This window comes from Paramormyrops kingsleyae, chromosome 4, assembly GCF_048594095.1.
Source record: "Paramormyrops kingsleyae isolate MSU_618 chromosome 4, PKINGS_0.4, whole genome shotgun sequence".
NCBI classification, from domain to species: Eukaryota; Metazoa; Chordata; class Actinopteri; order Osteoglossiformes; family Mormyridae; genus Paramormyrops; species Paramormyrops kingsleyae.
In genome coordinates this window covers 29,745,300-29,772,374 of record NC_132800.1, presented here as the reverse complement: position 1 = coordinate 29,772,374, position 27,075 = coordinate 29,745,300, and the positions used below count along the sequence as shown (strand labels likewise).

General features: G+C 50.6%; 2 protein-coding genes across 7 annotated transcripts in view; one reads left to right on the top strand and one right to left on the bottom strand.

The window, feature by feature from the left end:
• Nucleotides 1-7,599, bottom strand: part of LOC111834206 (probable G-protein coupled receptor 141) — a 12,036-nt gene extending 4,437 nt beyond the window's left edge. The window contains exon 1 of the mRNA XM_072711078.1: nt 6,036-7,599. The gene's annotated coding sequence lies outside the window, so the exon portion shown is untranslated. The remainder of the gene's footprint in view (nt 1-6,035) is intronic.
• LOC111834204 (RAB11-binding protein RELCH homolog) lies at nt 2,181-27,022 on the top strand. 6 transcript variants are annotated; one of them, XM_023793239.2, is made up of 30 exons: nt 2,183-2,795; nt 7,593-7,682; nt 11,191-11,262; nt 11,376-11,431; nt 11,688-11,801; nt 12,052-12,243; nt 12,427-12,518; nt 12,638-12,934; nt 13,991-14,066; nt 14,914-15,009; nt 15,192-15,215; nt 18,342-18,454; nt 19,534-19,624; nt 20,260-20,331; nt 20,555-20,695; nt 20,777-20,941; nt 21,020-21,167; nt 21,335-21,491; nt 21,845-21,968; nt 22,108-22,156; nt 22,530-22,609; nt 22,684-22,790; nt 22,940-23,039; nt 24,266-24,348; nt 24,572-24,635; nt 24,786-24,924; nt 25,123-25,239; nt 26,049-26,137; nt 26,262-26,332; nt 26,541-27,022. In XM_023793239.2, exons 1-30 carry the CDS (start codon nt 2,366-2,368, stop codon nt 26,659-26,661), a joined length of 3,570 nt encoding a protein of 1,189 aa, XP_023649007.2. In that variant the 5' UTR covers nt 2,183-2,365; the 3' UTR covers nt 26,662-27,022. The 6 variants fall into 6 exon arrangements, 5 of the variants coding, with proteins under 5 accessions (XP_072567175.1, XP_023649007.2, XP_072567173.1 ...); XM_072711072.1 differs by lacking the exon at nt 24,266-24,348 and adding an exon at nt 23,595-23,677; XM_023793241.2 differs by lacking the exon at nt 15,192-15,215.
• Nucleotides 27,023-27,075: the final 53 nt, after the last annotated feature.

Below are 27,075 nucleotides of genomic sequence, written 5' to 3'. Positions count from 1 at the left end.
AATGTTACACAAAGTCCAGGTACCATTTCAGTCACAGAATTACCAGTTAATCTTAGGGGTAGCAATGGGGGGGGTGCTGTGTGACTGCAGGTTAATGCTTGATTCCCATGATCAGATCACTGGTTCAAGTCCCAGGGTTGGCAGGGTGATGTCATCATCGTTCCCCACAGAATAACCCCCCCAACCATGAGCTGGCTCTCCCTGCATTCTGGATTGTACCTCACTTTGGGAAAAGGTATTCGCTGGATAAATAAAATACAAATACATTTCAAGGACATGAAGCTAATTGTTGCCAGTACATCTCACCAGAGCTGCTTTTGCACCCTTGATTGGGATGTGTGAAATTAATTGCTCTGGTGAAATATTACATGGAAAATTGTGTGTTGTTTACACTTAAGAAATGTGCCCTTTGATGTGAGCAGGGCGGACGGTCAGGACACGTCACAGAGCAAACAGGGTGTCCTGGGAGCAGAAAACGCGCGTCGCTCATACGAGACACCGAAACAGCTGTCTGGCTGACCTGACCTTGCCCGCTTCCCAGCAGCCTCTTCAACCAGATCTGACCCCAGATCAGCCCCGGACACCTAATCTCACACAGCTATTACAACAGCTTCACTACTGAGCTCTCTGAGATCAGCATGTTTACAGAAACAGGTGGACGATATAAATGCAGAAAATACGGGTAATAGCTTGTGCTACCAGCTTGTCGAGCTACGCCGTCATCAGGTAGCGTGGAAGTTAAGCACCTGCCCAAAATGACCCGAAGGCTCCCGATTTGACCATTAGAAAGACGTCTTTGACACCCGTGACCAGCTGGCCCTACTGGCATCCCTGAGGGTGGCTAATTTACTGGGGCGATCTTGGGTATGTAAAGTGCTTTAGATGAATGGGATTAGCTGAACAACTTTGGTTGAACCATATTAGAAAAGCATGAAAACCTAATGCCGTTAAAATAAGCAGTGTTTCCAGGTTGTAGATTTCAGTATTAGGCGGTAGGGAAATGTCCTTATCAATACTGTGGGGGCAATGTGTGTGTGTTTAGGGGGGCTGATTTGGTCCCTACCAGTCTTTGAAAACAAACCAATGTGAAAAGTTTCACCCAGACCCAACCAAGAAGTAGGACACATAATTCTAGCAACGTATCTGCGTGACTTGGCACAGCCTTTATTATGATATATGCCACATTAGTCACTTCTGTAGTGGCTAATGGTGTTTCAAAATTGAGGTCTGTTGTTTGTGTCAAGCACCCTGGTTCCAACCCATGTGGTGTGGTGCAGAGATCGCATTTGAGGACCGAGCATGACGGCGCACGCCACTGAGAAACCCAAACGATGTTGGACGGTCTGCTCTGTGATAAATACCAGTGTTGCCCCCTCCAGCTCAGGCTAAAGATGTGTGGTTTAGATCGACCTCTGTCAGGGCTGCTAACTTTGCTTTACAAGCTTCGTGTGATTTTCAAGTCGAGACAAAGTCTGCACACGCATTTACATGTATGCAAGGGTTTTATTACCTTGTAAATAGTCTGTGGGGTTTGCAAACTACCCAACGCTTTTGATATGAAAAAATTAGGTTTATAATGGAATAATAAAGATTTGCCGTAGGGTTTCTTGCGTGAGCGTGAGGAAGCGTGCATGTTACGCCACATGCGTGAGATCTGTATCCCTGCATACAGGTCTGCAGTTCTCGGCACATTTTAATCTGGGCTTAATTATGGCTTTAAGGCTTTGAGTCTTTTTTCCGGCACAGTCCGGATTAAGCCACGGAAGCTTCGCGAGGCTTCGTCCCCCCAGTCCCTGCACCTTTAAGGTGAACCCTCTCGTGCACCTCCCCGATTTATTTATTTATATTAATGCTGTAAATATTTCGTGTTGACTGCATGACAATAAACAAAAGCTTCAAGGCATTTTCAGAGCCAGCTACTAAAATCACGTATCAATATATCAATAATAATAATAGTAATAATTTAACCTATAAGATCTAGACCGACCACTTTAAATAGGAACTTGCCTATTTCTACATACTACTCTGAGCAATTGACCCAAACCAGACATTGAAGGGGGGGGGGGCATTACACTACAGGCGTCTACATTTGGTCCTATATTTGATGATAATAATAATAATAATAATGGTGGTGATGATGATGATGATGATGTGTCCTTCCGTCGCAGACCGACCCGCCGGCCGCCCGTCCGCCACCCGGCCCGGTCACCCGAGCCGCTCCCGCATCCAATCCCGAACCGGGGGCGGGTTCTGGCTTGTCATTCTGTCAGCCCCACGGAACCGCCGTCTTCCCCCGCTTGTCAATTGGCCGTATCCAGGAAGAAGAGGGAGGGAGGTAATATTATTCATTTATTTTAGGACAAAAATGGCGGCTGGCAGCGTCAATCCATTCAATCTCAGCGACTCGGATGAGGAGTTGGAACTGAGACCGATCGGGACCGAGAACGGGACGCCGGGTCCCGGCATCGCTCCTCTGCAGCTGCGGGTGGAGCCGGAGTCGGCGACGCTGGTGCTGCCCGGCGGCGGCGGCATCAGCCCCGGCGTAGAAGCGGCTCCTGTCTCGCCTGCAGCGGCGGGGGGCGGCGCGGAAGCGCGGCTGTCCGTGGATGCGATCGCCGCCCAGCTGCTGCGGGATCAGTACATCCTGACGGCGCTGGAGCTGCACACCGAGCTGCTGGAGAGCGGCAGGGAGCTGCCCCGGCTGCGGGATTACTTCTCCAACCCCGGAAATTTCGAGAGGCAGAGCTGGACACCTCCCGCTGCCAAGGAGCAGGGGGGAGCCGCTGGGCAGCTCAGTGAGTATATATGCGTGGCTGCCGTGCAGCGGTTCGCCTTATCTTACCCTTTGTCTAAACCTCCACCCCCGGCGTTAGTATTATTGATGTTGTTTATTAAAATCTTGTGGTGACGGTATGAAATCGTCCATTAGGATGCAAGGCCCGGCTATTGACAAGTGGGAGCTCGCGCTGGCATAAACCGTTAGGGATCTGAAGTGTCCGTCCATCCATCCAGTCTCTAAACTCCATGATTGCCCGCATGACAGTAGTATGTCTGTGTTATAATATAAAAGCTTAGATATGATCCTTTTAAATCAGATACAGTCACAACAAAGCCAACAGTGTCACTTCACACACACACACACACACACACACACACACACACACACATTACGAGAAAGATCTCGGTATGTATGTTGATGCTTCCATGTCCCACTCTCGCCAGTGTGGGGAAGCTGTTCAGCCAAATGACTATTTCAATATTAGTCTAAATACTAGATTTCGTGGCCATAAGTGGAAATTAGCGGGAGAACATTTTAAAACAAATTTGAGGAAGCACTTCTTTACACAGCGTGTAGTTAGAGTATGGAATAGTCTTCCTGCTAGTGTAGCGGAAGCTAAAACCCTGGGTTCCTTTAAATCAGAGCTAGATAAGATTTTAACAACTCTGAGCTATTAGTTAAGTTCTCCCCAAACGAGCTTGATGGGCCGAATGGCCTCCTCTCGTTTGTAAATTTCTTATGTTCACACACACACACACACACACACACACACACACACACATACACACACACACACACACACACACGGGTCTACCTCCCTGGAAGTTGTTCCTAGATCACGGTATTTTTCCGGAACACCACCCCCGCTGCCCAGTGCGTCCTTATCGTAGTGATGTTTTCCCTGCTCATGCCTGGCTTTATGCCAGTCTTGATATAATCTCCGGGTAAAGCTGCTTCCTCATTTGCCTGCTGTGAAAGCGCAATTATAGCCGTGACATGTGACCTGTGAGAGTGGGGCAGGGTTTCCAGGGCAAAGTGGTGTGTGTGTGTGTGTGTGTGTGTGTGTGTTTCTCGGGTCGGGCAGATGGTGGGCGGAGCAATATGGTCTTATGATCTTATTCAGACTGGGAACAGAAGAGATCCAAATAAGCAATACAGTGACTTTGTGTTATTCCAGAATAAAGGACATGAAAGACATTTTCTGATTCTGAATTGCTATGGGGGGGGGAGCGTAGAAACATGGGGGTGGTACCCCTTAATATTTTGATAGACTTCATTTGCCCCCCCATATCAAACTCTCTCCTACACTCCTGGCATGAACACATGCAGCCGTCTAAGACTCATGTGGATATGGACAGTCCTGTCTCAGAAATACACGCCCATGTGCGATTTCCAGTCTGTGACTTTCCCGGACCTCTCAGCCCGTGGATCCGTGTTACAGCGGGAGCTGAAAAGCCGTTTCTCTGGGGGTGGGGGTCTCACCTGCATAACAGCCAATCAAGAGCGGGCAGATCGCAAATTGCATGCAACTGCATGTGAGACTTGCAAACCAACAAAAAGTTTTCCGTAATGTAAATAGAATCCAGATTTTAAAACTTGTCATCAGTTTTAATTTGCTTGTAATATAGCATGCATGAGATATGGTGTCTTATACTGCAGATAGCAGGAGACACAAAACGTAGCTGAAATGCTTCCCGGTGATGCTGCTCTTTGAGGTCCTGTCAGATTCAGCCGTGTTCGCTGTGTTTCTCAATACTGTAGCTGTTGCAATAAGATGCTGATATGCTTCTTTAAAAACATTTTGTGGCAGGAGATTGACAGTGCAGTCTGCACCGGTGCAGCCACGGTCTGTACACTAGTTTGGGTCTCTAGACCTGGTCACTATTAGAAGTGACCATCGCATGCTTTAGGGCTGCACGATGTCACATCGCACTTATGTGACGCATGCACAGTAATCACCAGGGCGTTAGATGAGGGGCTGAAACATGCATCCTTATATTTATTAAATTCGGTTAGCGGAGCACGACACACGCTATTGTTTCGGTAAATCGTGGAAGCGATGAGCGCTGAAGTGGCGCCGCTCCGGAGAGCTCAGCATCCACAACATCTTGTAAACGAGGCGACATCGTGGATAAGCGAGGTAGAGAGATGGTGGTGCTGTGGAGGTACTTTTTGCTGTCCGAAGTCCGACACGTTTATTAAACATAAGAACACACTGAATTCATGCAGATTACTAACGTTTGTGTGTCATAATACGCCTCTCGTTAATGTTTTGGGCCTCCTGCTAATCTGCTTATCAAACTGTAGACGTAAGTAAACATCTGTATAGTATCAAAGCCGGCATCCAGACAGATGTTTACGCCCGTCCTCTGTAGCCCGGTGATTATTGCCCGTGTGCCATGTAATCGCCATGTAATCGCCATGTAATCGGCATGTAATCGCCATGTAATCGCCATGTAATCGCCATGTAATCGGCATGTAATCGGCAGGTGATACCCGGAATGGCTCCCTTCACCTTATTTCTTATTGCCAAGCTGCTCTGCGTGTTTCCAGCTCTGGCCTGCCTCAGCCTCACTGACCCCCATGCACAGGAGCTCAGTGGTTGTCGCGTTCTTGCAGAAATGGGGCCGCCCCTAATTCAGGCCCGGCGTATGCGGAGCTTTTGACAGAAATCTTGAACAAACGGCTTTTTCTTCCCCCCAGCTCTCTGCCTAACAGTCGCTCGTGGGTTTTATTCCTGTAGCCTTTACTGGGACGCTGCGGTATAATCACCATTTCATATGAATGTGTCACTTCCAGTTGCACTGGGACTCGCATGCCGGCCTCAGAATGATGGGAACCTTGAGGTTTCCTCTCACGGTGCCTCAGATTATTTCTTACTGTCTTCCCCTCAGGATGCCTGAAATCCTGAAGGCTGCGCTCAAAGCCTGATGGTGCTTTACTTGTGTTTTATTTGTACGGGTTCGTAGGCATTTTTTAGGTTTGGCATGTTCCATCTCGCTCCTGTCGGAGACACACACACACGTAGAAGTGAGAGGTTTGAGCACAAGGTCGAGTCCTTTGTCTGACACCTCTGTGGCATTTCTCATGGTTAGGGGTCTTGCTCAATGGCCCAGTAGAGATGTAACAACTCTGACAGCTAAGGGATTAGACCCAACGACCTTCCAATCACAGACATAGAATCCTAACCCCCAGAGTCGTATAACGCCTCAAGCAGAACGCCTTTCCCTTTGAGCTTCTACACAGATATACTCACCCTTTGTGTTCCAGATTTCCAGCTCAGTGTGGCGTAAGAACATCTCAGAACATCTCAGCACAGAGCTGCCGCTTGGCAGGCGTCAAGCTGAATCGATGGAATTGCTGGGTGTCATGTGATGTGTAGAGTGCCTTATCTGTCCAGCTTCCTGTTGTCTTCATACACCGGTGATAATGTCTGACTGAACTTAGGCATCTCCTTACCCGGGTCCTTATAAAGGCCCTTTAAACACCTGGGGTGTTCCTTGAGATGCCTGTGTGACCATACTTTCACATCATCTTTCATTACATCCTCACCAAACGAGACCAACCCATGATTCATTGTGTCCCAAGTTGGGAGGCAAGATGGCAACACTGGTCTTGCCAAGACCACGAGGGCGATGTAAGACCACGAGGACGATATTTGCCGTTTTGAAATCGAGGAACATCATTGGCTGCTGGGGAGGAAAATGTCTCACATTCTTATGGCCTTCTACTGATTTGAAACCCTGTTCAATGCCCTTCATAAAAACATGAAGACAAAATATCAAGCAGCAACATGTCGGCCTTTTTTGCCAATATCGGATCGTTAATGCTTTGGCCCTTTGCAGCCTGTTCCATCGCTAAACAACGTCAGCGTCCTTCATAGGCCTGCTTCCCAGCATGCATCTCTCATTCTCCTTTTTCCTACATCATCCGTCAAAGAGAAAACAATGGATGCTGGTCCATTAGTAATGAATAGTGTCTTTTATTCTCTTCAGGGGACGATTACGCATATCTTTTAATTGTGGTCTGATCTCTGATCTGATTATAATCTCCTGTTCGCCTGGTTCTGCTGCCACCCCAGTCGATTTCCTAGCATACAGAAACAGAGCAGGACACCACTGATGTTTTCCTACAACTTTTGGCAATGTCTTCATGGAGACTCCTCCCCTGTCTCAGGTTGAGATCATAAATAAGTCCTCCAAGGAGCCGAATGGGGTTGCTATGGTAACTGCATCAGGAGCGGGATGTGATTCATGTTGTTGGGTGGGGATCAGTCCTTCTGGAAGTATTGGGGAATGCAGGTGGTCCTCATGGTCTCCAAGGCTTTCGGGGTTTTGCAGTTTGAGCTTGTGACTTTTACGCTCTGCTGTCCCGTATATGAAGCTTCTCTAGCTGCTGGAGAAGGTTAGCAGTAAGGATGAGGTCCTTCTCGAGCTGCTGGAGAAGGTTAGCGGTAAGGATGAGGTCCTTCTCGAGCCGCTGGAGAAGGTTAGGGTTAAGGATGAGGTCCTTCTCGAGCCGCTGGAGAAGGTTAGCGGTAAGGATGAGGTCCTTCTCGAGCTGCTGGAGAAGGTTAGCGGTAAGGATGAGGTCCTTCTAGAGTGATAAGACAGGCAGTGTCAAGGTTATCAGCCTCAAACTAACTGGATGTGCATTTCTTAGTCCCACCCAAACGAATGCTACAGTTTTGCTGTATGGCTCTTGTGCTGGTCACAGAGCTGAGAAGTTTGCCAGCAGACGGTAAGCGATCATAAAGAAGGCACTTCAAACCCGGCCTTAATGACCGGCGACGATGTGTCTCTCTGTGTTCCAGACAGGGCCGGAAGCATCAGCACTCTGGATTCACTGGACTTTGCCCGCTATTCTGATGATGGCCACCGGGAGGCGGATGAGCGGGTGGCAGGTAAGCGGAGGCTGTCTCACAGAGACACAGAGACACGTTTATGTTTATATAAGCAGATTATATAGTTTCCTAATTTATGTATATGTATTAGGTAAGTATTAGGTAAGCAATGTATGGGATCCATGTGAACCGTAAAGATTTTACATACTGATGCAAGACAGGAAACGTGTCTTTAGTAGGCCTGAGGTGAGACTAACATGCTCTATTTTAGTACAGCCTAATTCAGTTACAGGGTCTAACTGTATCTGTGTGTGTGTGTGTGTGTGTGTGGATTAGGTTTATATTACTTTGTGGGGACCAAATGTCCCCCACAATGTAATAAAAACCTGCATTTTGAAATTGTGGGAACCATTTTTGGGTCCCCAGAAAGATCTGTGAATGAAATCAAAACAGTAAAAATGCCTTTAAAAGTCTTTATAAGTTACTTATGGTTATGATTAAGGCTGGGTAGGGGTTAAGGTCGCCCTGTTGGGATTAGAATCCCCACAAAGATATAATTATAAACCTGTGTGTGTGTGTGTGTGTGTGTGTGCGTGTGAGCGTGTGTGTGCGTGTGAGCGTGTGTGTGTGTGTGCGCGCGTGTGTGTGTGTGTGTGTGTGTGCGTGTGTGTGTGTGCGTGTGTGCTATTATGTACATTGACCTGACAGCCATTAGAAACATGTTAAGTGACGGATCGGTTCCTTTGCGGAGCCAAACTGAGTCAAATTCGTAGTCTGTACCATCCAACCAGATGGCACTGCGCACGAGGTTCTGGGTGCACGTCTGGAGTGACGGTGACGTCCCAGTCGTCGGCATCATGATCATCGTAAGGGCAGGGTGAGGGGAGTTAGTGGTGTGATTGTGATCTCTAAGAACATTTTGCGCTGTGAGTGTTTGGTTTGGCCATAATCCCGTGATTCCAGATCTCTGGCAGTCAGTGGCCGGGATCCCCCTGGCACCGGGATCCCCCTGGCACCGGGATCCCCCTGGCACCGGGATCCCCCTGGCACCGGGCACACCGAGCCCTCATCAGCGCATTTCAGCTGATGGCAGTCACTGGGTACAAGGCCTCGATTGTGGTTTTGCAAACGCTCCAGGCCAGTCACGCAGTCACACTGACTTTGTGGCTCAGTAGTTGGATGTGTCTGTTGTAGGATTTAGATCCTGGCCTTTGAGCCAGTTTAGCAATGTATGTAGCAGGAAGAGTGGCAGGGCGCTATACGCTTTTGACGTGTGACATTTTAGATTCGTGTTTTTAGGAACATCTACACTGAAGTAGTGGAGCAAAGAGGGGATTATTTTTTGTTGTTTTTAATTTGTGTGATTTGTCATTTAATTACAGTAAAACACGGACCTGGGCTCCATGTAAGTGATGGTTTTGCACACCCAAAGGTCATGAATAATAAACAGTCCCGATAGTTTATTATTGTTCTGTGTGTTTCCCAGCACAGTACGCTGAAGATATCATCCTCCGCTTAGTCGAAAGCTGACTTCTGCTTTTTCCCTCGTGTTTAAATTTCACTCAATAAAACGTTATTTTAATCCCCACTTCCACATTGTTATTAATGCACCACGTTCAGTAACACCAGCTCCCTCTCCGGTTGAGCGCTGTAGGGTCTGGCCTTCTCTGACTCCAGTTTGTGTTTGTTGTTCATCTTGAAATTCCAGTATGTCCCCCCTCCCCCCCCTCGTGAATAACTGTACGTTTTACATCCATTTTGTGTCTCTGCATTTTTACGCACCCAAGATGTTTATACAAGGAGAATAAGATGCTGAGCCGTAATGTGATTGGACGAGGGTATGAGTAGGTCAGTGGGAGTGGCCTGAAGAGCGGCAATGTGATTGGTTGGTGGGAGGCTGGGGGTGTGACTGCAGTGCTGTGGGGTGTTCCTCTTTCTGTGGGGCCATGTGACTGCAGCAGGTTAGGAGCTTCAGCAGCTCTCGAACCCGCGGCCACAGCTGTCTGACTCAGGGTCTCACTCCTTCTTAAATGGCTTTCTGATACCACCATGCAGTGTCCAAAAACAGCTTGTTAAAAGTTGGCCACATGCTGCATGGGTCGGCTCTGCCTCCTCCAGCAGTCTTCCCTGGTCCCCGCCATCCCCACTTCAGACCCCTAACTCCACCCCACCCCCACCCCTGCCCCAGCCACTCCCCCAACCCTGTCATGGCCACACCCCCAACCCTGTCATAACCACGCCCCCAACCATACCCCAGCCACGCCCCCAACCCTGCCATGACCACACCCCCAACCATACCCCAGCCATGCCCCCAACCCTGCCCTGACCACTCCCCCAACCCTGTCATGACCACGCCCCCAACCCTGACATGACCACACCCCCAACCATACCCCAGCCATGCCCCCAACCCTGCCCTGACCACTCCCCCATCCCTGTCATGGCCACGCCCCCAACCCTGCTCTGACCACGCCCACTCACGTGGACCTCACCTCCTCGCTCGGCTTTCAGCTACATCCCCGGTGCTCCAGCGGCTTTCCCGTGAGTTCTGGCTGGAGGGGAGCTCAGCGTATAATAAATAAAAAGAAAGGGATCACAGTCTTACTGGGAAATCTTGGAGTGGAAGTTAGATGCATTTTCACAGCAAGCTGGTCTTCAGCTGGTGCTAGATCTGCAAGGAAGAAGCTCTTGGTGGCTTTTCTGCCATGTTCAGCCCATTCTCCTGACTGTCAGAGTCTCCATGCGAGGGGCATCACCATCCATGTGCAGCGTTACCATTCCTGCAACAACAAGAGCCCTATAAATGGACAGAACCCGCCAATGGTGCCATGAGCTATAATGGTTCGACTGGGCCAGTGGACGTGTCCATTGGTGTCTCAGCCGGCACTCTCTTGCACTCTCATGTCGGTCGATCTGCCCCTTTAGGCCATGGATGTCGCTCTTGTACCTTTAAGAAGTCTACTTTTTTCTGACAGTGATTATACCTGTGGATAGCCAGCAGGGGGAGCACGACCGCTGGCCTGGGGGTCCACAGTCGTGTTTAGTCCTGCTGTTGAACGGCAGATTGTTAATAATACACAAGATGAGCAGATCTTCTCTCCAGAAATCAGCGAGGATAAGCAGGAGAGCTGGATCGAAAGTCAGCTGGTCCTTGTGCCCCAGAGAGCCGAAACTGGGCTCTTAGCCGATTGCCCGTCCCTCGAGACCATGCCGTGCTGCCGATCTCCATGAATGCATGCAATTCGCTTGTATATCAAAAGCATACAACACCCTACAAACACGAGATTTTCAATCTGATGCGTGAAGAAAATCTGTAGGGATCGTTTGGTTTGTATGAAGCGCAAGCCAAAGGATGTGGCTGCCCTGGGTCGGCGCTGGGGCCCCCGGGCCCCCGGCTGCCAGAATGAGACCCGTCCTGGGTGCCGCTCGCTGGCCACACGCCTTGACGGCCCCCACCGTTTGCATGCTCTCCTCACCACTTCTGTTCTTTCACACCATCCATTTCCAGTTTCGTTTCGTTGCCCCCTTTTCTTGGTTTGATGCCTGTGTGTTTAATCCACTCCCTGTCCAGTCCTGGAGTTTGAACTTCGGAAAGCCAAGGAGACCATTCAGGCACTGCGCGCCAACTTGACTCAGGCAGCAGGTGGCGTACTTTCTATTTTTCCTATGTACTTTCTGCTTTGAGAGCTGCTGGGGGTCCTGCGGCTGCGGCGGTTGCCGGGGAGACCATCCAACAGGTCTACCTTTGCCTTGCAGAGAGCGAAGGGCCGTCGCGGGAGAGGCGGAGCTTCCGGTTCAGCCCGGAAATGGAGGTGGGAGAGCAGAGAGGACGAAGCTGTCTGTCTGCCTCTGTCTCTGTCTGTTTCTTTGTCTCTGTGTGTCTGTCGCTCTATGTCTGTCTCTGTTTCTCTCTGTCTCTCTGTCTGTCTCTCTGGTTCTCTGACTCCAGCTTATCAATGCCCTGACCTTGCATATGGGTCTGTTTGCATTGTAGTTCAACCAAAGGCATAAATGCTGACTTGTACTGTATGGAAAAGCGTCTAATCAGCGTTTCATTCCTCTTTGCAGGAGCCCGTCCGTCCACTTGAAAAAAGAGCCTTGAATTTTCTCGTTAATGAGTATTTGCTGAGGAATAATTACAAACTGACCTCAATCACATTCTCTGATGAAAACGATGACCAGGTAGTTCAGCAGAATTTCAAGTAGTTTATGTGTTTTTACAGTATCTGTAGTTAATGTATGAAATATTTATTCTTTAAGGAATAAGACCTGTACACAGTTAACCTTACAGCATTTTAAATATAGTACATATAGTTTCAAATAGTTTTCATCAGAATGGGTTTGTCCCACTGACACATTATGCCTTTTAATGGGCAGCAAAGGGTTAATGGTCACCTGTTGTCATAGAAACTGTAACCTGTCCTCTTCGTAGGATTTTGAGTTGTGGGACGATGTGGGGCTGAATACGCCGAAGCCCCCCAGCCTTCTGCACCAGTACCGGACTGGGGGAAGCTGCCCCCCCTCCCCGAGGGACACCGCCGATGTGGCCGTGGGGGTGGAGGCCAGTGAGCTGCCGCTGAACTCCATTACCCAAGAGTCCCTGCACAAGATGGAGCGCACGCAGGCATGTGACCCTGGTCATGTGACTCAGCCCATTGAGCAACCATGCTTCGCATGGAGCAACCATGGCTGCAGCAGTAGGATGTTGATTAGTTCATTCCTGACTGTCACGGCGACCTTGAAATGCTATTTTAACTCTTTCAAATCTTCTGTGGAAGCTGAAGCTTTGGTATTTCTCATCTTCCAGCAAGTAGAGATTGTTCAGGAGCTGGAGTATCAGATAGGCCTGCTGATCGGCGAGAAGCACAGTCTGGTGGAGCAGATTAAACTTCTCCAGAGGTAGGGAAGACTCGGGGGGTGGGGGGTGACGTGTGCAGTGGTTCAACCTCCCGTTGTGTTGAGGGAACTTGGAGAACATCGAAGAACGGGCTCTGACTGAAATCTCCCGAAATCTCCAGTGATATCCAGAGCCTGAAGAAGAGCATCTCTATGGAGGAGGTGGAGGGGAGCAATCTCAGATCGGATCAGAGTTCCATGGTGGCCCCCCTAGAGAACTGGTGCTGCGCTGACAGCAGAGGGCCCCCAGAGGAGCTGATGCCCGCGGGTGCCCCCTTCAGGACAAAGGGCAGGCTGGACAGGGACCCGCTTACCACGGCACCCGCCCCCTCGCTCTGCCAGCCCATACAGCCCCACGGCAAGTTAAAAACCCAGAAAGCACCAAGTCAAGGGTCTGCACAGTTTGAGCAGCCTAAAAGGTGAGCACAAGCATGAAATTATAGGACATTATACATGTCACTGCTGGAAGAGTAACTCAGTGTGGGGAGGGCATGGCAGCTCACACCTCCAGTGCTGGGGTTCCAGTCTTCACAGTGTGCGTGTGGATCGTGTGTCATGCGGGTTTCCTCTGGGGTTCCAGTCTTCACAGTGTGCGTGTGGATCGTGTGTCATGCGGGTTTCCTCTGGGGTTCCAGTCTTCACAGTGTGCGTGTGGATCGTGTGTCATGCGGGTTTCCTCTGGGGTTCCAGTCTTCACAGTGTGCGTGTGGATCCTGTGTCATGCGGGTTTCCTCTGGGGTTCCAGTCTTCACAGTGTGCGTGTGGATCGTGTGTCATGCGGGTTTCCTCTGGGGTTCCAGTCTTCACAGTGTGCGTGTGGATCGTGTGTCATGCGGGTTTCCTCTGGGGTTCCAGTCTTCACAGTGTGCGTGTGGATCGTGTGTCATGCGGGTTTCCTCTGGGGTTCCAGTCTTCACAGTGTGCGTGTGGATCGTGTGTCATGCGGGTTTCCTCTGGGGTTCCAGTCTTCACAGTGTGCGTGTGGATCGTGTGTCATGCGGGTTTCCTCTGGGGTTCCAGTCTTCACAGTGTGCGTGTGGATCGTGTGTCATGTGGGTTTCCTCTGGGGTTCCAGTCTTCGCAGTGTGCGTGTGGATCGTGTGTCATGTGGGTTTCCTCTGGGGTTCCAGTCTTCGCAGTGTGCGTGTGGATCGTGTGTCATGTGGGTTTCCTCTGGGTCCCCCTGATTCATCCCACTGGCATCTCTAAATTGTCCCCAAGTAGGTGTGCCCTACAGTGGCCTATTATCCTGTTCAGGGTACACCTAAACCTTTTCTGTCTGTCCCATGGCCATGCAGCATGAGCATTCGTTATTTACCATTCACTACTTTGCCACTAGAGGGAGCCACAAGTATGAAAATGGAAAATACTCCAATAACAAAATTAATTTTACATCCCCAGTCAATGATGTCTGTCTGTAACAAAGTACTTTTGCAAGCTACTGCTTATTGGGTGTTTGTGTTTTTTGTGTTTAGGAATCTGTCTCCTGCATTTCTTCAAGCACTTTTGTCTTTCTGTCAACTGTCTGCCGATAGCCGCCTTGGTTCTGAGGTGAGAGTCACGGTCCTGAAGATGGTGCTGAACGTTAAAAGCCCCACAAAGTGTATCGCCACGGAAGAAGTGCTTCACCCCTTGACCTTTAATGCTGTTTCTCTAACGCAAAACGACAAAATAGAGTGTTCTGGTGTATTCCCTTGAAATCTTCTTCCTCGTTTCTTGTAAGCCTGCCAAAGCACAGCTGAGGATGGTCAAAAATGACAGCAAATAATGAATTTTCAGGTCCTTTTACTGGCAGATCTTTGTCATCCATGGTACAACACAAAAGGCCACAGCTCAAATGGTCCAGGGGTCAGGCCATTTTCCTTAGACCGTTTGGCTCGGACCGTTTCACTTAGACCATTTGACTTGGACCGTTTCACTTAGACCATTTGAGTTACGATGATGCTTCTTCAGAATAGATAGCTTCGACTGTGATTCGTTAATGATGAACTAACATAAGATCAATATACAAGTACATTAATTGACAGAATTAATATATAATTAGTGGTGAGTTCCGATGTGTCTTTTTTAGATGAGTGAACCTGCGTATTGGTTATCATAATTACCAGTGTCTAGTAGGTAGATAATGATTATGTACGCTATAAAATGATGGTTAACTACATTTTATGTCAACACTGAGCTTGATGACTTGCTGTTAAATAAATAATAGGTAATTTGCTTCTAAGACTTAGTTTGTGGGTAATTAATACATTAACTAAGAGTTAGTTCATGATTAATTAAGTGCAAACTAATACACTATTTATGCCCCCTGAAGCTCACCAAAGATTCTGATTGTGATGATGTTCCTTGACTTGATCTGGCTGTTAATCGAATTCTGCGCCAATGATGCCTCTGACAGGTGTCCCACATCGCAGACAGCGAGGAGAGTCTCTTGCTCATGTTGGGTCGTTGCCTGCCCCACATCGTGCCCAACGTGCTGCTCGCCAAGAGAGAGGTACGGAGTGTGCTCGGGGGTACGTGGGGGGGCGTGCCCTCGTATGTCATTGCATTAATGTCTGCCATTTGGAATCTGCATTGCGTTCGACGCTGATTCTCGCCTGTACTCATTTTGACTCCATTTTGTGTCTTTTACTTTCCGCCATTTTCCCACTTTTGTGCATGCGTCTCTGCTCCTAGAGAATGGTTGTGCACCTGTGCCAGGTGAGTGCGAAAACGTCCGCAAACACCACCGCCCCTCCCCCTCCGCTCCTCTCAGCTGGCTGCTTTACTGCCCCCTAGCTGCCAAGTCCGGCTCGTCTTCCGTACCGCCGCTAGCCTACATGTCGGCTTTTGCCAGATTTTGTTCAATGTGCTGAAAATATCTAGATCTAACATGAAAAATGTAAATCCCCCCCCAGCTTTGAACTAAATACCAGACTAAACCTGCTATTAATAGCCAAAGATTGGTTTTCTCTAGTGATGGGCAAAATGATGCTTTATGAAACATTAGCTGTATAATCTGACCCCACTAGATGGCGCTCTCTCTTCAGAAAAGGGCACAAAGCATGTCCCAAAGCAAGCCAACAGCACCATCTAGTGGGGTCACAAAATATAGCAAATCTTTCATGAAGCATTATTTTCCCCATCACTAGTTTTCTGTAACAAATGGTCGTCTCTCCCTGGGCTGCAGGAGAGGCTGACTGTGTGTGGAGCATAACTGGTCTTTATTCAGGGGCTAATCTGGCTGCGGCAGTTAGACTCGGCTTGCGGAATCCGATGGTGAGAGTGCGGCCATTTCTCAGGCGCGTGTGAATCCTGCCCTGGGCGTCCCCTTCGTGCCTGTCGTGCGGTGAATCAGCAGAGGTCCCACTCCCTTCCGGGCTGGTGTTTACATTCTGTCGTCAATTTTGCTGCCTTGCAGTGTGTAGATTTATGGCCCATGCTATTTTATTTTCAGTCGTCGGCGAGTCACAAGTCGGCTCTCCGTGACACGTACATCACGCTGAAGACAGACACAGAAATGAATGTGTTAGTGCTTGGAGTCACATGGTTAATAGCCCCTCTCCTCCCCCCCCCCCAGCTCTGGTTATTTTCATAGCTAGGGTTTGTTTTGAGATGTGATGAGAGCCTTATAGAAACAGTGCTCTCAGATGGCACAGATTAAGGGTGTGTTTGGTGTTTTTCTTCTATATAGTGAAATTAGATACGTACAGCAAAAGCGTAATTTTATTTGCGTGGTTTGACCAGCGCCGTACCGTCTGTGCATGTGCTGACCCTGGTTAACCTTGCTGATAGGATGAGCACAATCTCTACTGGGGGGTTGTGGAGTGTGTGCTCAAAAATGTCTGACTTTTTTTTGTTTTTAACTGTCTCCACCTCCTCACCCCCGTTGGTAAAATTTATCCGCTGTGCCCGCCCTCTGCCCCCTTGCATTTTATACGTACATATGTGGTACGCAGTTTAAAAAATTTGGATTGTGATCCTATAAAAAAATGAGGGTCTGGAGGCCAAACCAGTGATGAACAACTGCCTGTGGATCCATTCATGAAATGTTGGTGAATCCAGGATGGTTAGGCTACACAAATCCTACTTATATTTCATTTACAAAAGTTTTGAGATTAAATGTAACTTAACTAAGCTCTCAAAGAGTTGTCCAAAGACACTGATGCTGCATAGATATTGTAAAAGCACAACTGTTCATTTTTTGTCCATTTATAGACGGCAGTGCAGAAATTGTTTTGCGACTAGAAAAGTTATGCAAAAGGAAAGTGATTGAATGGAGTGTGAAGTGTTTGATCAAAGGCTTCCTTTAAAACTTGCCTCCAGAAGGCTGCTTTGCTCGCGATGCTTTTCGCCGCCTCTGGAAGTCGAGGTTGTCAGGAAAAGGCCGCCGTGTTCTCGGTTAGTTCGGTAGGCTGAGGATCTGTCTGAAAGGCCGCCGTGTTCTCGGTTAGTTCGGTAGGCTGGGGATCTGTCTGAAAGGCCGCCGTGTTCTCGGTTAGTTCGGTAGGCTGGGGATCTGTCTGAAAGGCCGCCGTGTTCTCGGTTAGTTCGGTAGGCTGGGGATCTGTCTGAAAGGCCGCCGTGTTCTCGGTTAGTTCGGTAGGCTGGGGATCTGTCTGAAAGGCCGCCGTGTTCTCGGTTAGTTCGGTAGGCTGGGGATCTGTCTGAAAGGCCGCCGTGTTCTCGGTTAGTTCGGTAGGCTGAGGATCTGTCTGAAAGGCCGCCGTGTTCTCGGTTAGTTCGGTAGGCCGGGGATCTGTCTGAAAGGCCGCCGTGTTCTCGGTTAGTTCGGTAGGCTGGGGATCTGTCTGAAAGGCCGCCGTGTTCTCGGTTAGTTCGGTAGGCCGGGGATCTGTCTGAAAGGCCGCCGTGTTCTCGGTTAGTTCGGTAGGCTGAGGATCTGTCTGAAAGGCCGCCGTGTTCTCGGTTGGTTCGGTAGGCCGGGGATCTGTCTGAAAGGCCGCCGTGTTCTCGGTTAGTTCGGTAGGCTGGGGATCTGTCTGAAAGGCCGCCGTGTTCTCGGTTAGTTCGGTAGGCTGGGGATCTGTCTGAAAGGCCGGCGTGTTCTCGGTTAGTTCGGTAGGCTGGGGATCTGTCTGAAAGGCCGCCGTGTTCTCGGTTAGTTCGGTAGGCTGGGGATCTGTCTGAAAGGCCGCCGTGTTCTCGGTTAGTTCGGTAGGCTGGGGATCTGTCTGAAAGGCCGCCGTGTTCTCGGTTAGTTCGGTAGGCTGGGGATCTGTCTGAAAGGCCGCCGTGTTCTCGGTTAGTTCGGTAGGCTGGGGATCTGTCTGAAAGGCCGCCGTGTTCTCGGTTAGTTCGGTAGGCTGGGGATCTGTCTGAAAGGCCGCCGTGTTCTCGGTTAGTTCGGTAGGCTGGGGATCTGTCTGATCCCGGAGGTGGCGTGGAGACAGATGCCTGCCGTTAACCGCGTGTGGCCTCGGCGCCGTCTACCATGGCTGACACCCGTTCCCCGTCAGGCTCTCCGGCGATTTTGGTGTGAGCCTCAGGTTCCGGGGGAAGCTGAGGCATCTCCGTTGTTGTGGTCCCTCCAAATATGCAAACGCAAAATGGCCGTATCGCAGTCTCATCGTTTGTCATGGTTTTTTTTCCCACTCTTCATAATTTCTGCCACATTTTCTTACCCCACCCGAGCAGACGTTGGAAGGGGCAGTACAAGAAACTGCAGACAGGAGGCGCTCTGTCAGCATTACCTATAAGTAGTGTTAGACCCCGTTTGATCTAGTACTCTGATTGGCTGCTGTGCTTGACAGTGCTCTGATTGGCTGCTGTGCTTGACAGCGCTCTGATTGGCTGCTGTGCTTGACAGCGCTCTCCCTGCCCTAGGAGCTGATCCCCCTCATTCTCTGCACCGCCTGCCTTCACCCCGAGCCTAAGGAACGTGACCAGCTGCTGCACATCCTCTTCAACCTCATCAAGAGGCCTGACGACGAGCAGAGGTGAGTGCCACCCACAGGGGGCGACGTTGAGCACACGCTGCATTCACTGTGGATAGGCACACATAGTACTGTGCAGTGAAAGCAAATGTTTACAGCATTTTATCAGGGTATTAAGTATATATTTGCTCACAAAATAAAAAAATAGTTAAAAAACAAATGTAATGTAGGTCAGTAACTTAAAATGTCATCAAGAGGGTTACCAAGCTAAACAAAATCTCTTTTTAGTAAAGAAACGAACCATAAAATCATTAATGGCAGTGCAAAAACCTTACAGTAAAAGTATTTTTATCCATGTAAGTAATACCTTTAGAAATCAGTTTTTAACATTTTGTGACTGTCAGGAATAAAGCCAGCCCTTGTTTTTAAATGCAGTACAAGTGGTTCACAAGTAATAAGCGTTTTATTTCAAGAAGGTCCTATTTTTTTAGAATATGCTTTTTAAAAGGTAGGCGTTTGAGAATAGGCTCGAGAAGATGTCCGAATGAACAGCGGCACAATGAAAACTAACAAGGATTTCTTCTGCTCTCCGAAAACATTGCTGGTATTTTGTGAGTTGGGTAGAAGACCTTGGTTCAACATGAACATCATTTAAACGTCATTCTCTTTGACTGCCTAAGGCCTTTCTACAGTGCTGTGTATGTATACTATGTATACAAACATATATGTGACTCTCCAAATTAAAGAAAGTAAATTATACACATTAGCTTTTCTCTCTCAGAATCTGTCTGCCAATATTTGCTGAAATGTCAGTCACCACTGAACTCGTACATCCACAGTCCGTCCTCCTAATTTTGGCTGTGTGCTTATTCTTATAAGACAGTTAAAGGGAGCTACCCTCACATGGTAGTGGAAAGACCCCTGATTTGACGGCTTAGCCTGCACTGCCCCCTAGTGACTGTAAGCTAACAATGCGCTAACCCTGACCTCCCCCCCTGGGTTTGGCAGCTTAGCCTATATTGCCCCCTGGTGATGGTAAGTTAGCCGTGCAAACCCTGACCCTCCTCGGGTTTGGCAGCCTAGCCTGCACTGCCCCCTGCTGACGGTAAGCTGACGGTGCGCCAATCCTGACCTCCCCCCAGGCAGATGATCCTGACGGGCTGTGTGGCCTTTGCCCGGCACGTGGGCCCCACGCGGGTGGAGGCGGAGCTGCTGCCACAGTGCTGGGAACAGGTACCCCCCCTCCCCCCCACCTCTCCATGTGTCTGATGTGATGTTTGATGTATGCAGCACGTTAAGCATCTTTCCCTGATATTAACCTTCAGCCTCTTTAGCCCTCTGGGGTCGAGTGCATCGTCGGCGATGCAGCGTATCTTTCGCGTCAATTTCAGTTTATATCTCGCTGAAATCTTTTTGTAGAATCATGAAAAAAATGCCGACTAAATCTGTAATCTGTCTTCTTTTCAAAATGTCCATTGTCGGAAGTATTAAAGTTTTTTAAATTAGGTTAAATCGGGAAAAAATTTAACCATGTCACCTTACTTTGTTTTACCTGTATCGGGGGCGTGTAGTACCGCTCTCACCCGAAGATCACTATTCACATTCTAAATAGCCACATTACCCTACCCCGGTCAGTGAAAACGTGATCATACCGTAACGCCATATTTGTTTATGCCGTGTTCTGTGTTCTTTTACTATGTGTTTGGTTATGCCGTGTTGTGCTGTGTTCAGTTACTATGTGTTTGGTTATGCCGTGTTGTGCTGTGTTCAGTTACTATGTGTTTGGTTATGCCGTGCTCGATTGCCAAACTGCTGACTGCGTCAGTCCATCCCGGAATTGACCTCCCGCTGCCCCTTCACCCCCCCAGATCAACCACAAGTATCTGGAGCGCCGCCTGCTGGTCGCCGAGTCCTGCGGAGCCCTGGCCCCCTATCTGCCCGTAAGACATGCCCCCGCCTGCTCTCTGGCGCCACCTTGCTGTAACCCCAGAAGGGGTGACGTTAGGTTTGCCTTAATCGCTCTGGTAGTTGTGTGGCCTTTGGAAGCCCTTCCTGTCCTGGTCAGTGGTGCCTCAGAAGACCCTGTTACCTCTCTGTGTTTGTGACCTCACAGTCAATGCCGTCACCTCTGTAACTCTCCCCCCGCGCCTCCCTCCCTCGCAGAAGGAAATCCGTAGTTCGCTGGTGCTCTCCATGCTGAAGCAGATGCTGACAGAGGACAAGGCCCACCTGGTGCGGGAAGCCGTGGTCAAGAGCCTGGGCGTCATTATGGGCTACATCGACGACGCCGACAAGTACTCACAGGTATATGGCAACCGCCCCCCCCCACCCTCTTTGCCCCCTTTTGCTCTGATCCTGAGGCTCCTGTTGATGATGTCACTGCAGGGCTTCGAGCTGATGCTGCTGTCGCTGGGCGACCCATCCGAGCGGGTGGTCAGCGCCACCCACCAGGTCTTCATTCCGGCCTTTGCAGCCTGGACCACAGAACTGGGTGTCCTGCAGAGCCAGCTGCTGTCCAGCCTGCTGCTGCGCGTCGAGGGCCTGCTGAAGGTAAGCCGTGTGGTGGGCACGGTCACCGTGGTCACTGTCGCCATGGTAACTCATCGCACCCCCCCCCCCACCATGCAGGAGAGCGACCGTGGCCCTGACGAACACAAGCTCCACCTGCTCCTGTCGGGCCTGCAGTCCCTTATCTCCCCACTGTTTGCCTTGGTGCTCCAGAGCGCCCCCTTCAGCGGCCAGGTGGAGCTGCAGGACAGCACCCCGCCCATCGAGGGTGAGGACCCTGTTTTTATAAGGATGGTCAGATTACAAAGGGCTGTACCAAAGCCTTTTAGTCAGTGGAGACAGTTCAGGGTCATTGTGTCGTCTCCGGGGACGACGCCGGACCCTAACACACACACACTGTCACACTCTGTCCCCACCCACCTCCCTCGCCTCCAGTGACGCGGTTCCCGCGCCCGGCGTCCATGCTCCAGGACGTGGCCACGATCGTTGGTAGCCGCGAGCGCCTGGCGGTGCTGCTGCAGCTGTATGACCGGCAGCTGGAGCATGAGGGGACCATGGGCTGGGGCAGCCTGCTCTGGGTGGTCAACCAGCTGTAAGTGTCCCCCCCCCCCCCCCACAATTAGCCGTGAAGAAGCATCTACACTGGGCTTCTGAATTCATCTAAGCCTGTTGGTTGTATGGGTTTTTATGGAATTTAGCAATTTGTAATTGTAATTTGTAATTGTTGTAATTTGTAATTGTAACTTTCAATTGTATTTTGTAGTGGTCCTTAAATGCATTTCTTTATAAATCCCCAAATATTTCTCCAGTGCCCCATTTCAAATAGAGTCCTTTTAAGATCCAGAAGGACGTTAAAGGTTAGCCTTGGTAGGTTTACAGCTGAGTAAATCCAGCCTCCACATGCAGAGCGTTACCCTCGGTGAGATGGTGCTTCTGCTCCCCCAGGTTACCCCATCTCATCGGAATTGTGGGCCAGATCAACGTCAACTCCGCAGCCTGCGTGCACGAGTTCTCCAGGCTTTTCTGGAGGCTGTGCCGGACGTTTGGAAAGATCTTCACAAACACGAAGGTGAGTGGTATCAAGTGTCCGGTTCAAGGTGTTAAGGCCAGTGTCCGTTTGGGGATTTGGCCCCAGCTGTTTGACCTCTGCTGCAGTCTGCTCTCAGGGTATGATCACCTTGTTAAGTCCTGTTTTATTTTTCTTCCAGGTGAAGCCGCAGTTCCAGGAAATCCTGCGGCTGTCTGAGGAGAGCGTGGGTGCGTGAAGCTGCATGACCGCTTATGTGCTGCAGATGCTCCTGCCTGCTTTTATCAGGAAGAGCTGGCAGGACGTGGCTGCTGTCAGGCATTAAGCGCTTAGTCGTGTCCCCGACACCTGGGCTAGTCACGCCGTCAGAGTGTCTGGGGAGCCGTCACGGGGCCTTCACTGCACCGCAGTGTGCGGCCCTCCTTCCTGGGGGGCCATAAACCCTTTCGTCTCATTGGCCCCCCACTCTTTTGCTTCCCATGTGTGCGCTGGTCTCCTTCAGGTCATCCAAACCATGTTTGGGTAAATAGGCGTGTGTGTGGATGGTGTGCGATGATGTGTGCTCTCGTCTTACTTTTTGTCATGTCTCCGTGGTAACGGCAGACGCCACGGATGGGAATGATGTTCTGACGAAGGGCACCGTGCCCATCTACGCCACCGGGGTGCTGACATGCTACAACCAGGTAAGGAGCGGCTAGTGGGGCAGTGGCGGCTGAGAGTGCGTGTGGCCCCTCACCCGAATCACCTCCCCTCCCAGGAGGAGGACCGCAAGCTGCTGGTGGCCTTCCTGGAGGACGTCATGATGAGCCTGTCTCTGTCCCATGCTCCTCTGGACAGCCTGAAAGCCGCCTTCATGGAGCTGGGGTGAGCAGGCGGGGGCGGGGCCGAGGTAGTGGGTGTGTCAGGGCATTTGGTGAAGCGGGGGGCAGGGCTGGGGGTGTGGCGGGGGCGGGGCCGATTCCAGTGCCGCTCGGACCCTAACGTATAACAGAATATGCCTGTCCCCCCCAAAGCGCCAACCCAGCGTACCACGAGCTGTTGCTGACGGTGCTTTGGTACGGCGTGGTGCACACCTCCGCCCTCGTGCGCTGCACTGCAGCCCGCATGTTCGAGGTAAGTGGGCGGATGCTACCAGACGAGGTGTCAGGTGTGGCAGTACCAGTGGTCAGAATTACGAGAGTGGGAGTATATAAAGCAGAGATTAAGGCCAAAGGAGAGTTGTCCTTTCTTCAGGAGGAACTGCAGAGAAAAGCGTAACCTTTACTGTTACTGTACTTCGTGATAACACTGTAATACTATGTTACTGTATTGGATTTGCTTGCCTGCCTGCCTTATTGAATCTGAAAGCACCCCCCCTCCCCCCCCCCAAAACATATCATCAAATCGATGTCCAAAAGTGCCACATATGGAATCAGCACCCCCACATCGGTGGTCATTTGTTCTTGCTTGATCTCTCAGATTTTGCTTTGTTCCTTACTTTTGCCTGTGAAACGTGTCCATTTTCACCTCATTATTGATATCATTTGTTTATTCCTCTATTGTTTCCTGTTTGGATGGTTGTTTATTTTATCGTTATTATTTTTTGTCCCTCTCTCTCCGCATCGCCATGGTGCCGTGCTTGTTCTTTCCATGCACACCGTGTGACATCATCCTGATCTGACCAATCAGCTGTTGGTGAAGGGGGTCAGTGAGAGTCTAATAGCTCAGAGGGTTGTCCCAGCCCTTATCGCGCTCTCCGATGACCCTGAAATGTAAGTCCACTCCTGCCTCGTTCCTCCCAGCCTGCCCTCCCCACCTTGGTCCATGACTTTCCAGGAAGTACCTCGCTGTCCGTGCAAGGAACTCGTGGCAGTGAGAAGCGGCTAATGCTAACGTGCTAACATGACAGCTGTAACTTAATCCGGGATGGACACTTGCTGAGCAAACGGGAAACACGGCCCCATATTCAGAGGCTGCTTTTGGGTAATTTTCACGTCTGTTCAGGGTGGTTATGTTTACCCGGAAATGCGAGAGCATTTGCCCCCTCGTATCACATCGCCACATTGCTCTATCGGGGCACTTCGACAGACAGAGTACTGGTGGACGAAGGATCCACCGCCGCCTGCAGGTGGCGCTATTCCTGGGAAGCCGAGGCAGGGAGGAGGCTATGCTAAGCTAAGACATGCTAACATTGAGCTCAGGCTGAGATCCTCGCTGCCCCCACGTGCTCGATTCATCGCATGATTAGGCTCCAGGCTCACCCTCTGGCACCCCCCCCCTCCACCACCCCCCCCGGATCCCCGTCCCGTCCCACCCGTGCTCACCCAATCGTCTCTCTTTTGCATTCTGACTGGTTGCAGGTGATTCTCAGGGGCATGAGCGAGGCCTTAATTGACAAGCGGGTAGCTCCAGCGCTAATTACCTTGTGCAGTGACCCGGAATTGTGAGTCGATGCAGACGTGAGACTTCCGCTCTGTCCGTGTCCGTGTCCATGTCTGTGCCGTCCCTCTGCCGCCATCCGCGCAGATGTGTGTCCCACTCATGCCTGCCACTACTTACCGCCGCACACAGAGTCACCATCGACCTTCTCTGTCTGTCTACATGTTGAATTAGTAAAGTCTCTCAGCCTCAGATGGTCCTTGGGTCCGTTTCTGCTTGTGTTCCAGCTCGGTTAGGATATCAACGATACCAGCGTTTGGTACCATAATGGAGACCGTGACCCAGAAAGAGGTACCGTGTCACTTCAGTCGTCCGGACCTTTAATTTGGAGATTTAATTGCATATCAAACTGCATGAAGACCAGTGCAGACCAGTGGATATCTCCCAGTGTGTGTAACGCGCTCCGGAGAAGCTAAGGCCAGCGTGTGCTTGCGGTTTAAGCTTCTGGAGAGAGTGAAGATGCAGCTGGCGTCCTTCCTGGAGGACCCGCAGTACCAGGACCAGCATTCCCTGCACATGGAGATCATCCGGACGTTCGGGAGGGTCGGCCCCAACGCCGAGCCCCGCTTCAGAGACGAGTGTGAGTCTCTGCCGTGCGTCTGTTATGGCAGAGATGTGACACAACAGCTTCTCTTCAGGGAGCCGTTCAGTGTGTCATGGTTTATCGGGGATTATGGCTTTGCTGTTTTGTGGTACCAAACTGGAGGCCTTGTGTTCCTTGAGTGTCTTGTGAGTCTGTGGTCACTGGGCCTCAGTGAAACCCAGCTCTGTGTTTCAGTCGTGCTCCCTCACCTGCACAAGCTGGCACTGGGCAACAACGGGCAGACGGCCGAGGCCAAGCGGGTGGGCATCGCCACGCAGCTGTTCGAGGCCTACAGCGCCCTCTCCTGCTGCTGTATCCTTCAGAACCCCGGGGGTCAAAGGTCGCTCGGCCCAGTACAGAATAGCTCAGCTGTTACAGCGCCTCTCCATCTGTTTATTGTTAATGTGGGATATTCTAGCTGCCGTTCCCCATTATGCTAAGCTGCCTGTTACCGAGGAGACGAAAGCTGCAGGCTTTAACTCCATCCGTCGCCATAATCGAACGGCAGAAAACAGGCCTGTATTTCCTCTCGTCGCGTACAGCTTTGAAGCGTGTGAACGTGCCCTGAAAACGGAGAGAAGTCAGAGCCTGACCGCTGGGGCTGGGGAGGGCTGACTGCACAGCAAAGCTGTGACGAGACCCCCCCCAGACCCCCCAATCCCTATACAACCCCCTAGACCCCCCAATCCCTATACACCCCCCAGACCCCCCAATCCCTATACACCCCCCAGACCCCCCAATCCCTATACACCCCCCAGACCCCCCAATCCCTATACACCCGCCAGACCCCCAATCCCTATACACCCCCCAGACCCCCCAATCCCTATACACCCGCCAGACCCCCAGTCCCTATACACCCCCCAGACCCCCCAATCCCTATACACCCCCCAGACCCCCGAATCCCTATACACCCGCCAGCTCCGAGCTCCATGCAGCTGGGCCAGGTTAGTGCCTGAAGCTTTTCTCATAGCTACTTTGATGGGCGTCTAAAAAGGCAGCCCCCCACCCTTTGTCAGAGGCCCCCCTGTGACAGGGAAGTGCCGGCGGGGGGGGGGGGCTGACAGACAGCAGTGGGTGGGCAGCAGGTCTGGCTGGAGGACACCATAACTGCAGACGCACAGTCATCTCCGAAGACGTGCTGGTGAATCACTTCCTCCCGGGGCTGAGGTGCTTAAGGGTCGACATGGAGCAGTTCTCTCCTGAATATGAGGTTTGTTTTCCGTCTTTGCTGAAAAACCAGCGCACTTGTGTCAGCTCTCAGACTGGGAGACCTCACAATACCCAACACAAACAGAGCAGGCGGGATCTCGCTTTTCTGTGCCGTTTTTCCGCAGGATATCCTGAGCTCCATGATTAAGGAATGTGAGCAGAAAGTGGAGAACAGGAATTCTCAGGAGCCCCAGGGGTAAGAGCCGACTGGCCCCCCGCTTACCGCTGTAGCTCCCCTCATGCCGCGGCGTGGGCGGTGCCGACCGGCCCCCCGCTTACCACTGTAGTTCCCCTCACGCCGCGGCGTGGGCGGTACTGACCGGCCCCCCGCTTCATTATCTGCTCACTTTGGTCAGCACTCGCTCTGCCCCCACCAAACCGTGCCCCTTGGCTGCTGTACCCAGGTCCATGTCGATAGCTGCCAGCCTCGTGAGCGAAGACGCAAAGACCAAGTTCCTCAGCAAGGTGGGTCAGCTGACCACTTCAGGCGCCATGCTGGCCAACGTGTTCCAGAGGAAGAAGTGACCGGAATGTGCCGTCGCCGATCCCACGCTGCCCGGCCCCTCCTACTTGAACCCGATACTCTGCCTTTTCTCTGTGTCCTTTTATTACCACAAAGTCATCTTAAACTCCAAAGATATTTGCACTGTGTTTAATTCCTCTTCATTTTGGGTTTTTATCGTTATGTGCATTATGTAACTGTATTGTACACAATTTCGTGAATTCCGTGATTTCCAGTCTTATCTTTGTGTTGTGTGTATGTTTTGATTTATCTATATGTTTTTTGATATTACTCAAGTAAATAACTGTACAATTTACTGAATTACAAGACCATTTTAAACATGTCCAAGTAATAAAACTGATGAACACTTGTGTATTTACAGCCTATCTGATTTCTTCTTATGAATAAATGTCAGCTTTACAGACAGGTTTGTAAGG

Coding starts and splice junctions, on each gene's coding strand:
- LOC111834204 (XM_023793239.2), top strand. CDS start 2,366: ATGGCGGCTGGCAGCGTCAATCCATTCAATCTCAGCGACTCGGATGAG. Junction 11,802..12,051: donor CTGATGAAAACGATGACCAG/GTAGTTCAGCAG, acceptor TCCTCTTCGTAG/GATTTTGAGTTGTGGGACGA. Junction 26,333..26,540: donor AATTCTCAGGAGCCCCAGGG/GTAAGAGCCGAC, acceptor TGCTGTACCCAG/GTCCATGTCGATAGCTGCCA.